The sequence below is a fragment of the Myotis davidii genome, unplaced genomic scaffold (assembly GCF_000327345.1).
Source record: "Myotis davidii unplaced genomic scaffold, ASM32734v1 scaffold668, whole genome shotgun sequence".
NCBI lineage: Eukaryota > Metazoa > Chordata > Mammalia > Chiroptera > Vespertilionidae > Myotis > Myotis davidii.
This window is the reverse complement of record NW_006299394.1, coordinates 792,395-805,413: the sequence shown is the minus strand read 5'-3', so window position 1 is coordinate 805,413 and position 13,019 is coordinate 792,395. Positions and strand designations below refer to the sequence as shown.

The window sequence follows — 13,019 nt, the reverse complement described above, 5'->3', positions numbered from 1 at the left end:
TGGTTTGCCGAGCCTCAGTTTGCCGACCACTGGACTAGACAGTATTGGAGAGACTCTGGAGGCAGCAGGCGCTCTGAGCCTCCAGGAGGCTGAGTAGGGCCAGTCGCAGCTGGGCCAGGACTGCCATCCTGCCGCCCCCTTGTCAGCACTCTTCACTGAGGGAAAGCGTTACTGCTGCAGACTGCAGAGATAATACATGTGAACCAGAGTAGACAAAGAAATAGAAAATAGAAAAGGAACGGCAAGTGAAATTTAAAGGAGCTAGGCAATAAGAAAAATAGAGAAGTAGGAAGAAATAATATACGATTAAACTACAAGCTGGTGGAGGATGAAGATGGCAGGAGAACGATGGAGCGCCCGGACATGGCGAGAGGAAGTGCACAAATACTGTGGAGAACAATACAAACAGAAAAGCAGTGCGGGCGCGTGGGTGAACCCCAGCCTCGGAGACCGGACTGGCAGAGATCATACAACAGACCGAGCAGCAATAAACAGCAAGTGCCGTAAAGCAGGAAATTAAAGAACAATTAAAAACAATATGGATAGAAAATTAACAGGCTCAAACGACGTTTAATAATTGCATTAATAACTAACACTTACTGGCTTGGTCCCCTGTGCTAGGCAGTTTATACGCATTAACTTCTGTAATTCAAGTTTAATAACACAATTAGGTTGGTTTTAAAATGTAAACAAGAAAGTTAGGAGGCATCAGAACGATAACAACAACAAGATGGAAGCTAGTGAGACAGACCTGCAGGCGTGGTCTCCCGCCCCCATGTGCTGTGGGCAGCCCCGAGGACCCGCCGGACCTTCCTGTCTGGACAGTGTGCAGAAGCGCCTGGCGGTTCTTCCGCCTGTTGGGAGAGCTCCGTTCCTGGAGGCCATTCCCAGCAGTTACAGTGTTCCAGCCAGAGAATTCCTGCCCAGTGCCTTGGGCAGGGGCAGTCACGCCACAGCCCTGCTCACTCAGCACCTCCCAGGTCCTGCAGACCACGCCTGCGTAGGGTTCTCGGATTTTTGCTTTTACTTCCTCCCCACGCCCTAGTTCTGATGACAAGCATCCTGGTTTTGTAACCAGGCATGATACATAGTAGGTGCTTAATGCATACTTTTTGAAAGGAGCCTACTCTAACCTTTATCAAGAGGTCTTCCTTCTCCTCCCTTCTCTCCTCCCTCCCTCCCTCCTTCCCTCCCTCCCTCCCTCCCTCCCCTCTCCCTTCCTTCCTAACCAGCAGCAGGCTGTGGCTGACTTGTGGCTGAATTGTCTGCTTGTCCCCAAAGACTTTTGCATTTTTGTTATTCGGGGAGTCTTTCCCACAAAAGAATGACTTTTTTCTTCCCTTTTTTTTTTTCATTTTTCACAGACTAATACTCACATTTGAACCCCACCTATCTAAACCTTGTACCCTCTAACCCTAGCCAACTCCCACCAGAAACCTGTAGGTGTGTATTCAGGGACCGGAGCAGTGGTGTCTTCTTCCTTCTCTTACTCACTCTTTTTTTCTGGGACAGGTGCTGTCACAGTGGCCTTGAGCTTGGTCCACAGTCATTCCTTCACTCACTCATTTGTTCAGTGGGAATTTGCTTGGACTTGTAGCAACCATTGGACGTGAGGGTAGGGACATAAAAGATCTACTGCCTATCCCCAGGCAACTCCCATCTCCTCTAAGCTAAGGGCTATGTTGAGGGGTTTCCTTTACATTTTAAAGGGACAACAACCATTTAACTCTTAAGGCCCCTGTATTCTGGAGAGAGCTGGGAATCCCTTGCTGACTCCCATGCTGGGCGGGTCCGGCAGCTGCTCTCCCCGGACCTGAGGCAGCAGGGACTGGTCCTCGCCCGCAGCTCTGGGGTTGCCAGGGCGTCTCAGACACACCGAGACCTACATTCGCTGCGAGCTTTCCTTCACATGCCTTGTTTAAGTGTTACAGGCTAACCTGTGATGTGGAACATCTGGGGTGTGCAGGAATCACACGTAAGGAAAGGACTGCTAACTCTTTTCTCAGCAGCCTCCGTGTGTGTGGTGCATGTGGAAACGTGGTGATCATATAAAAAATGTCATTTTGTAACCTACTTATTTTACTAAAAATACATTATGAGTGTTTTTCATATCATTAAACATGTCAAACATAACTTTAGTAACTACCTAAGGAACCTGTTATAGGGAGTGCCCCTAGTTTATTTAATCAGTCTCTACTGCAGACACTGAAGCTGCTTTCGTTTTTATAATTTTAATAATTCTGTGGCAAACATCATAGTTCAGGGGATCAGGTGCATGCTTTCTGTTACTCCTTGGATACATTTCTGAAAATGGAGTCGACAGAGCAAAGGGCAGAAGATATCTAACCCTTTTCTCCTGGAAACATCTATGCATTTGTTCTTCCCACCAGCAGCTCATGGTCGTCCCTAGTTTGCCACAAGCTCAATGACAATGACTTAGCCGTGTTTCAGATTTGTCAATTATCTAGCTATATAAAAGGCTAATATGCTAAGTGTCCATCCAAGTAATGATGTCACATAGCAACGCCAGGCTTCCTCTCCCTAGCGACTAGCCTACTTGCAGTTTCTTCAGCCAGGAACAGGACTTGCTTTATAGCCGGGTGGAAACATTTTACACTTCAACCTAATGTCTGTGAAGCGTTTTCCTGTGCCTCATCTCATTTAATACTCACAGAAGTCCTGGAGTAGGTAGATAGGAGACTCAGTGGAATCCTATTTTCTTTTCATTAGCTGGAAAACAGAGATTTAGAAAGCTTAGAAACTTGACCCGACTGAAAAGAAGTAAGAAATGGTGGACCTTGACAATGACTTCAGGTTTTCTCACTGCATAGAATATAGTCAAACATGGCTGCCATTAAATATTTTACCCTTTGTTCTCCCCGCATGATCTACAGTAATAATCTGTTTCATGTTGATATTTATATAATCTGCTGTGTTGCTGACAATTACCTGAAAGAGAAGTTGGGGTGCTTCACTGGGCTGGGAAAAGTTTAGCTACATCAGAAAGCAGGTCTAATTAAGCAAGTTTACCCTATATCTACAAAAGGCTATGTTGACTCGTGCATGCATGATACATATAAAGCTCTCGCTGGTGCCAATCGCATACGTGTGTTTTGATCTGTCATTGTCGATTGTGAATTTGGTTGACACTTCTATTATAGAGTAAGGGCAAATAGCAATACTAAAATATTTCTTCTAATTAATTTCCTTTCAATGTGCACGAATTCGTGCACCAAGCCACTAGTTAAATTATAAAAGGGTGTCTCACTTTCACTTGACTTTAATTTGTTTCTTTTTGATTACTCATGAATTTCTTCATGTTTATTAGCCTTGTAAATGTATTCTTGAAATGTCCACCTTTTTCTCAGTGACTTCCCAAACTCTTCTGCAGTATGATGTCCCACCACTGCACTGAGGGTGTGTGGAAAGTGAAGAAAACTCTGCTTCTAGATGGCGGGACACCCGTGGAGGAGGCCTCCCCGCCCCATGTGCCGTTCTGTTTATTTCAGTGGAAAGTTCTTCGGCAGGAAAGCCGTTATCCTAGGAAAACTAAAGGCAGATCTATTAGTGGTACTGTTATTGATCTTAAAAAGATAAGAAGCAAGCTACAGTGGGAATATAGATTACCTTCTCTCTCCGTCTAGTCATTGCCCTGGCTTCTCCGGAGCCGCCACAGCCACATGGCTGGGGTATTTCTGGGACAATATAAAAGGGAAAAAGCTAAAATTTAAAAAGTCAGTCCACGTTCCATCTGGACAAGAATCCCAGCCTAACGAGGGTCCCGCATCAAGGATGTGCGTGGGAGGGCCAGGTGCCTTCACAGTCTGGATGCGGCGGTCTTCAAGCCTTTCTCTCGCATCACCTGTAAACAGTTCTGAGCGAGACGCCTCCCTGAATGAAGAAGGCAGCAGGGAGGCTGTGCCCCCTGCACCCCCCTCCTTACCCCCTACGCTTTGCCGGCCGCAACCCTGCAAGCTCTCAGCACCATTTGAGCGCATTAAGCAGCCAGCTCTCTGGTGACATAGCAATTAGGGGTCTGAAATAGATTTGGTGCGTCACGGAGGATAAGGGCTTTGAAAGTTTCTGTTGTGATTACAGCTTGTACCTCCCACAAATAATAGGCTTCAAAATAAGTGGCTGCCAGCGCGGCCTTTGTGGCTTTGTCTCAGTGATGGCATGTAAGTTGCTATTACTGTCCTCGCTGTACTTGAATATGCCAGTCTCTGGGCGTGGAGTTGGCTCTCTGTCTCTCCGCGGCATGTCACTGGGTCTGGTTATCTGGGGTGATGGCTGTGTGGATGGCAGACAAGTGAGAGGGGCTTCAGCTGCCGTGTGATGGTCAGTGGCCTTGAGGTGTCCACCCCGAGTGATGTGTGTGCTCCGTGGAGACCCCATCACGTGGAAGTATGTGTGTAGCCTCCATGTGCACCGTGAGTAAAGGATATCTTTCAACAAAGCAAAGCAAAATCAGAGGTTATAAGAATAAAACGAAGAACTTAGGGCTGTAGAAAGTCAGCCCATCAGATCACTTATACTGAGAGTAAAACAATTGCCCTTTGCTTGAATTACCCAGATTTGGCTATGAGTAAACATAATAGTCTCTTACAGCTTTCTTCCCGCAGCGTGTGTGTGTGTCTGCACGCGCACGCTCATTCCTGGGGTGCTGTATGTTCTGAATGTGTGCTCAGTCTATGAGAATACATGCATGTGTGTTCTGCACACTGTGCCGATGTGTGTAAGGGGACATGTTTGGGATTTTGCAGGTCTGAGTGCGGAGGGTGTCTATTCAGATAGAAATAGTTTTCTGTCCTAAGACACCTCTATTTAGCCCAGAAAAACTGAGCTTTTTTTTTCTCTCTCTCTCTCTCTGAAAAGTTAAATTAAACAATTCGTAAGTTTTAACTTCCTGTGTATACATCAAACCTATGGAGTCTGCAGGATGTGGAAACATTCTGCGTAACAGTCACATTTGCACTTTTAATAGAAATAAGAAAACACCTGACCCTAAAACTGGGAACTGTACCCACGTGAGGGGACAGCCTCGACCAGCCCCTCCCGTGTCCCATGTTCCTGACATGGCGGCATGAATGCTGGGTGTTCGCCACAGGTGAAATAGAAAAGAATGACACTAAGAAGGTGCCAGGGTAGATCTTGATCCCAGAGCCCACTGAGAGGTGCCCTCCAGTTGGATGGCGCTAGGTGCTGGCAGGATGGTGCTGGTGGGCCCATTGGCAGGTAGGGTTGTGTCTGTATTGTGACAGGGAACCCATAGATGGCAGTTAGAGTGCGTGGCACAGAAGGTTGAAGAAGTGACTTGTAACAAGAGAGTTCACATGTTACCAATGGAAATGGGGCAGGTTGACCGTCTTACTGTACAGTCTCGGCCAGGACCCCACAGTGTGGTGTAAGAGAAGCCGAGCTGACCAGCAGTGTGGTCCTGCACAGGATGGCATGTCAGGAAGTAAACCTGGGTGTATATGTCTCAGTACAGGCTGTCAAGGCCCTCGCAGGTATTTCCTGGGTGTACACGGCTAAGTACAGGCCGCCAGGCTCTCCCAGCTGTTTTCTGGGCTTACGTGGCCAAGTACAGGCCGCCAGGCTCTCTTAGCTGTTTCCTGGGCGTACATGGCCAAGTACAGGCCGCCAGGCGCTCTCAGCTGTTTCCTGAGCGTACATGGCCAAGTACAGGCCGCCAGGCTCTCTCAGCTGTTTCCTGAGCGTACATGGCCAAGTACAGGCCGCCAGGCTCGCTCAGCTGTTTCCTGGGCGTACATGGCCAAGTACAGGCCGCCAGGCTCGCTCAGCTGTTTCCTGAGCGTACATGGCCAAGTACAGGCCGCCAGGCTCGCTCAGCTGTTTCCTGGACCTACATGGCCAAGTAGCGGCCGCCAGGCTCTCTTAGCTGTTTCCTGGGCGTGCATGGCCAAGTACAGGCCGCCAGGCTCTCCCAGCTGTTTCCTGGGCTTACATGGCCAAGTACAGGCAGCCAGGCTCTCTCAGCTGTTTCCTGGACCTACATGGCCAAGTACAGGCGGCCAGGCTCTCTCAGCTGTTTCCTGGGTGTACATGGCCAAGTACAGGCAGCCACACTCTCTCAGTTCTTTCCTGGGCCTACATGGCTTGGTATAAATGCTCATGGAGGTCACCCACCTGAGACCATATATCTCTCCACAGCCAGTGCCAGTACATGTTCCCTCATGTCTTCGCTTGTCCCTCTCGGACATTGTCTAACATCTGTGAGGTGCAGGCACTGGGAGGCAGCGTGGAATCGGCCAGGAGCCCCACAGTGGTGCTCATGGTCTGGCAGGCGAGGACATGCCATGGCAGCACCAGTGCCTTGTGATGTGACAGAGGACAGGGCTGCCCCCAGGAGACCATGCTAGGGGCACATGGGACACGTGCGCACCCTCAAGGTGGAGACAGCAGGTGTGGGTGGTGGGGACTGGGTGAGCGGTCCTCTGCTATGGGAACTCCTGAGTGGCGGGAGGGGGTATTGAAGCATGAACCACGAGCATTGAGCAGGGCAGGAAGCACAGGCCTGAAGGGGACATGGACCCTCAGCTCGAAGCCACTGAAGGTGGAAGAGGGGTGGGGAGGAGGTCAGAGCTGCATTTTTAAAGGTCGCAGCTCTTTAAAAGAGGTGGGTCTGCAGTGGCCAGGCTGAGATTTCCCAGGGAGCATCCTGGCAACTCCGGGCAGCTCTCGGAAAGCTCCCTGTAAAATGTTGGGGAAACTGCCTGCCGGAACCTGGTTGCTCCAGCTACTTCAGTGGGAAATGGTGGCTCTGGCCGTGCCTGCCCTTGTGAGCGTGTGGGTGCCTGTGCGGGTCACAGGGGTGGGGCCTCTGTGTCTGTGTTTCCCTCCCTGGCCGCCCACCAGCGCCGGGGACAGCCCTGAGCTCTCCCCCGGCCTGCCATGCCCGAGTCTGGGCTGCTGGCATCTGCCTGTGTGCAGGCCGAGCTCCTCACAGTGCTGACATCAGCCGCTTTGTGGCACCTCAGCGAGTTCTGGGCTGCAAATGAGAGTTTCTCAGTGCCAGGCTCACTTGGCTGTCACATCCGGTGATGAATTCTCTGCATCAACCCTGTGCTACTAAGGGGAGTTCAGAGGAAGGAGGGGAGGAAGGGCGGGCCTCAGCCCAGCGTCACTGCTCTGGGTCACAGTCAGCTGCATGGATGCTCAGGACCCAGGCAGGTGGCCCCTGAGCCAGCTCAGGGCAGGTGCAGGGAGAGGAGATCAGGGCAGGTGCAGGGAGGGGATGAGGGCAAGTTCAGGGAGAGAGGGGATCAGGGCAGGTGCAGGGAGAGAGGGGATCAGGGCAGGTGCAGGGAGATCAGGGCAGGTGCAGGGAGGGGATCAGGGCAAGTGCAGGGAGAGAGGGGGTCAGGGCAGGTGCAGGGAGAGGGGATCAGGGCAGGTGCAGGGAGAGGGGATCAGGGCAGGTGCAGGGAGGAGCTGCCTCCCCAATGCCATAGTCACCCCTGCCCCGTGACCCCAGATATTCCAGGAGCGTCAGGCCTGGTCGGGGCCTCCATCGTGTGTTCGGAGCCGAGGGCTGTTATCTGGGAGGGAAGAAGATTAGTGCCTTTCGCACACACCGTCCATGGGAGATCGAGGGCGGGGTCACGAAGTCACCGCCGCAGCACGTCTGGCCGGGCTATCCGAGTGCCGGGTCCTTGTAGGGGTGCTCACTGACGCAGGTCCTGTGGGAACCGTGTTGCTATTTGGATGCTCGGACTGAGTGTTAGGAAAAGAAGGTACAAATGGAGACCAAGCATCAGCGCCCGGCTCACCCCCTCGAGACATCTTCCCACCGGCCAGGCCGGGGCGCTGGCTGAGCCCTCTTCTCCCGGGTCGCCCTCTGTACTTTTAGAGGTGCCTCCTCAAGACGGGGTTCACCTCCCTGGAACCCTCTTCCCAGGGCTGTGCATTGCTGGGTCCTGCCTTGAGTCCTAGTTCCCCCAGGTGTGGCCAGTGCCCGCTGAGAACAGGAACGGCCCCCAGCCATTGACATGTGCCAGAGGCGCCTGGGACCCGGGGCTTGGAAGGGCCCTTCGGAGGCAGTTGGCAGCCTTTTTGTTTTTCTCACGGGGGACTCGGAGCCAAAGGGGTGGGAGTGCCGGCCAGTGTCAGGACCGGGACTCGGGCCCCTGGACCTGCAGGGCAGGTGGTCTCACCTGACGGAGGTGCAGGACTTGGTATCACAGGCACAGGGGAGGCTCCAGCCACTGACGGGACGGGGGAGCGACCACAGGGACAGCCTGCTGACCAGTGCCCCCTGGCAGGCCCTGAGCCGCCTTCTCAAGGCTCCACCTTGTCATCGTCATCATGTGCTCCCACCGCCCCTCACAGCCTGACTTCTCTCCTTCTTCCCTTCTAGGCTAATGGAGGTTGGCAGGATGCGACTACCCCCTCATCAGTGACGTCCCCTACAGAAGGCCCTGGCAGCGTTCACTCCGACACCTCCAACTGACCTCCCTGCACGCGCATCCCGGCTGACCCTGCGCCCGGCAGGCGGGGCCGGAGGGAGGGTCTCCCACGCTGAAGCGGTCAGACCGGAGGCGCAGCCATCAGCAGCCACCATGAGCTCCTCCCTCTCCTCCCGGGAGGCCCTCCGGCCAATCTGGACACTTCTTTATACTCTGTCCCTTTTTCTGGGTAGAAGCCAGCCTTCCCTGCCAGCAGCATCAGCCTGGTGCCCTCCGCCCCTGCCCCTGCCTTCCACTCCCTGGGCCCCTGCCCGCTACATGTCACTGAAGGATATTTTCAACAATTAGAGGAATTTAAAGAGGGAGAAAATGCAAAGAAAACAATAAAAGCATTTGTATGTTTTCACGCTGGTGGTATGAGGAGCCACGTTACCTCATCGAGCCCCGTGCCAGGCAGCCCTGTCTCTCGTCACTCACTACCTCTCACAGGAACCACCCCGCTGCCCTGCTCCTCGGCCTCCCCCACCCGCTGCCTCCCAGCCCGGCTTCCCTGGGTCCTGCCATAGCCGGGCTCCCGAAGGCGCTATGTCCTGGGTTCGGCTCTGCCAGGTAGATGCCAGGCAGGAAGTCAGCGACAGGAGAGGGCGCGGCTTCGGAGGCAGCGTCCCAGCTTCTCGTCCTCGGACAGCTCCTGGTTTCAGAGGCGGACTTGGGGGACCAGATGCTGCAGAGCCAGGTGTGGGTCAGCGTGGTGCCAGGTGCATCACAGAGTGGGAGGTTCTCTCCTGAACCCTCCCCTCACATGCACGTGCACACATACCTGTAGGCACATGCACAGGCTCTCACATGCACCACCCCACGATCAGCCACATGCCTCATACATATGCCTACATTAGTAACCATGCCACCTGCCTTGTGAGCCCATGAGAGGGACTCTGTGAAGGACACAGACAAGCAGCCTGCAGGGTCCAGGACCGGCGGCCCCAGCACGAACACACACACACGCACACACACACACACACACACCAGAACCACCCAACAGGGCAGGCCAGCTCCCAGGGTCCCTCCCTGCTGGCTCTGCCTGAGCCTCAGGCGCGGGCACGCGTGTGGTAGAGTGCTCTGTTCTGTTTTTGTCTGGGCGCTAGGGACCTGCCATGAACTGTTCAGTTCTGTGCGCCGTGTCTGGGTCTGGAGGACACGGTGGCGTGAGAGCTCGGCGCGGTACCTGTTCGCTGGCTTGTCTGAGGACCTGTGAGTGGCGGAGGCGGGAGGTCCCGGTCTCAGCGAACTCCTCAGGTGACAGTCACGCTGTGGGCCTGTCCAGGGAGACACGCAGGGAAGCTGTTCTCTGATGTCGCCTGTCGAGTGGGCGGTGCTCAGCTCTCTCAGGGCCTCCTCCCGGAACTGTGACATGCGGTCCTGGCCGGGCTTGCGAGACAGGACGCGGGGGCCCTTCTCCCCGAGCTGCAGGGTGAGGGCGGGAGCAGCGTCTCCGAGAGAAACTGGCTGAGGTCAGGCGGCCGCGGCTTTCCTGGTCTAACGTCTGGTCACATCGGCTCTGTCACCGCGGTGGCAAAGGCGGGTCATGGCTGGTGCTTGTTTGGTTGCTTTGGTCTGTTTGGCTCCTTAGAAGAGAGATAACCTCCCACATGGAAACGTCGGCCCTGGTTCTCTCAGTTTGTGCTTGAGTCTAATGTTGGCCTTGCCAGTGCTCAGGCCCGGCTGCTGCAGGGCTTCCAGGGCGTGGCCCTGAGGGCGGCTCCGAGTGGTGCACCTAATGGGCAGAAACCGCTCCCGCACGTGTTGGAGGGCGTGCGTGTTGGACGGGAGAACAGGGAGATGTTGGGATCATGCTGATGAGGAGCGTGAGGAAGCCACGTCGGGCCGCTGTGTACCCTGAGCCGTCACCGGGTCGGGCTCCACGCAGGGTGCCGAGGGCACCGCGTCTCCATCCAGCCGAGGAGACCCGTCTCGGGCAGGGACGCGCGGACGCAGGCACAGGGATACCTCGCGGACGCCTGACCTTGGGTGCAGGGTTCTCCTGGAGCCGCAGGAAAGCCCGGTTTGGGCTGAAGGATTTCCATTTCGGGTCAGTGGGAAGATGGGAGCAGAGCGCGGTGCCCGCCCTGCGGCAGCTGCACCCACACGCAGCCCTCTTTGCACCTTTCCTTTTCTCCCTCCACGGCCACTCTCACATCCACGTGGCGCCAGGGGGTCTCTCCAGTTAAGTAAACCCTGAGAGCACAGTCAGCCAGCAGGCGGGGTGGACAGAGGGCCTGTGGCGGGCAGCGCCCTGGAGCTCCTGCCCCTCAGGCGCCCCCACCCATGTGCCCAGGACTTCCCTTCCCAGGGACAGGGCAGCACGCAGCGTCCTGGCCACAGTGTTCCCTGGGGTCTGCCCACCTGTAACTGCTCATCGCCCCCTTTCCCATCCCTCGCTCCTGGGTGGGGTGCACCCCGCACACGCTTCTGCCCGGGGGCACCATCGTGACATGGTTTTATTTGGCTGCTGGCTGCCTTTTCTCTCACTTGCCCTCCCCCCTTCCCTTCTGAGTTTTATTTTTCTGCCCAGAAAAAACCTGACTTCGATACCAAAAAAAGATAAAACTACAGAAACTCAAATTTAAAGAAAACTTTTTAAAAAAATACTCAACAATCCTCTCAGCTTTATTAACATTTTCCATTGTTTCTTGCGACTCGTGTCTTGTTCTTTGTAGTACTGATGACGAACATTTGATAATGAATGTTCTTGTATATTCAGATAAAGGGAAAAAAACCAAAAAAGCGGTCTGGATTTAATAGTGTTTATAATAAAAATTTTACAAATGACCCTCACAGCACGAAAAGCAGGACGGGGTCGCCTCCGTGCCCACGCCCTCATCTCCACGTCTGTTTTCACACGGAACGACCCGCATTGGCCATGCTCCCCATTTCTCTTTTATTTTCTTGCATTTGTGAATTAGTTCAAGAATGCTAGACAAGTGTCGAGTTGTGCACACCCATTTCCTGTTCCACGATGTTTGAAAGTGACCGTAATTCATTTTGTAAACTAAAAAAAGAAAAAAAGAAAAAAAAAGTTGGGATAGTGAGCATCATAGAGGTACAACCTAACATGTTATTATGTTTCTTAACTTTGAGACCCAGAAATGAATTCTTTTTTTCCCCTTTATTCCTGCTCTTGAAAATGTAACAAAAAGAATGATGTTTTGTTTTGTGTTATTTTTGGTTTGTTCATAGGGGTGCTTTTTTTTTAATTGTCAGGAGTATGATCTTGCTGTTTTTTTCCTTACACATGTACCAAGGCGATGTGAAAAGAGGGCAGCCAGACAGCGGCTGTTTCTTGCTGCCTCAGTTTTGTCCCAAACTGAGCTGATGTCGCAGAGATCAGGCCCCTGTGGACATCACGTTGCTCACCTGCACCTGGAGTGAGTGCGCACCTGCAGGCGAGGCTGGGCAGCCAGGGTGCCTCCCCCGGCCCAGGGGACTTTTCTTGCAGAGTCCCCGGGCGGTGGGGTGGCACCGGGATGGGCTGGGGGTCCTGGCTTTGAACAGGGTCCCGGATGTTATTCTCACGCAGCCTTTTGGCCGCCGTGCAGCACACGGTGAGACTGGCTGGACTCGGACGCTTTTTTAGTTCCAGGAGAAAAGAAGGCGGTATTATCAGGAAGGAACTCTCTTTGAAACTCTGTCATTTAACAAATGACTGCGAGTTCCGAAAGCAGCCAGCACCCAGGTGAGGAAAGTGGAGAGTCAGAGCCAGGCAGCAGCACTTCCTGGCAGTTTCTACCGGAACCGCCGTCTGCTGGTTCTGTCACAGCCGAACGGCCGCTGGTTCTGTCACAGCCGAACGGCCGCGCGCTTTTCACATCGCCTTGATGGTTCACTCCCTTGTGCAAAGCTTTCTGGAACCTTATTTTTTGTAACCTTTTTTTTTTGCCTTTTGTTAAAATAAATGAAACATTCAATGTGTTCCCCCTTTTCTCGCCTCCTCCTTCCCTTCCCTTTGGCGCTTCCAGTTATTTTGAAGTGTTTCCCTCGGCTGTTGGTTTTATCTCTGCTTCCTACCCTGCTCTTATATCAGAGTGTAACCCTGCGAAGCTCTGCCCTGTTTGGTTTGAAAGTTGAGCTTTTCTGCTTCTGTGAGCACTGGCTTCGTTCCTTTGATCCGACGGAAGCTCTGTGTTCTCGATGATGATACTAACACGGTGTAGATTTTACAGTCTCCTAATTTGTACTGGTAATGCATATTCCAAATAAATAGTTTCTTTTGTTGCAAAAAAAAATACACTTGTGTGTGGTGTAAGCGTTCTCTTTCACATGCTGTCTCTTTTCTTCCCCCAGCGGAGGGCCGGGACTGTTCGGACTGTGGTCTGTCACCCTAATCATCTTACAGTCTAGTTACAGCCGTGGGCAAACTACGGCCCGCGGGCCTGTTTGAAATCAATAAAACTATTGAAAAAAAAGACCGTACCCTATGTAATGATGTTTACTTTGAATTTATATTAGTTCACACAAACACTCCATCCATGCTTTTGTTCCGGCCCTCTGGTCCAGTTTAAGAACCCATTGTGGCCCTCGAGTCAAAAAGTT

The 13,019-nt window shown here is 53.0% G+C and overlaps 1 protein-coding gene across 1 annotated transcript in view; it reads left to right on the top strand.

Annotated features, from left to right (window-relative positions):
• The window catches only part of PBX1 (pre-B-cell leukemia homeobox 1), a 203,373-nt gene extending 190,661 nt beyond the window's left edge, over positions 1-12,712 (top strand). The window contains exon 9 of the mRNA XM_006774990.2: positions 8,381-12,712. Within this exon, the coding sequence (XP_006775053.1) occupies positions 8,381-8,473 (93 nt within the window). The 3' untranslated portion in view covers positions 8,474-12,712. The remainder of the gene's footprint in view (positions 1-8,380) is intronic.
• The last annotated feature ends 307 nt before the right edge of the window (positions 12,713-13,019 follow it).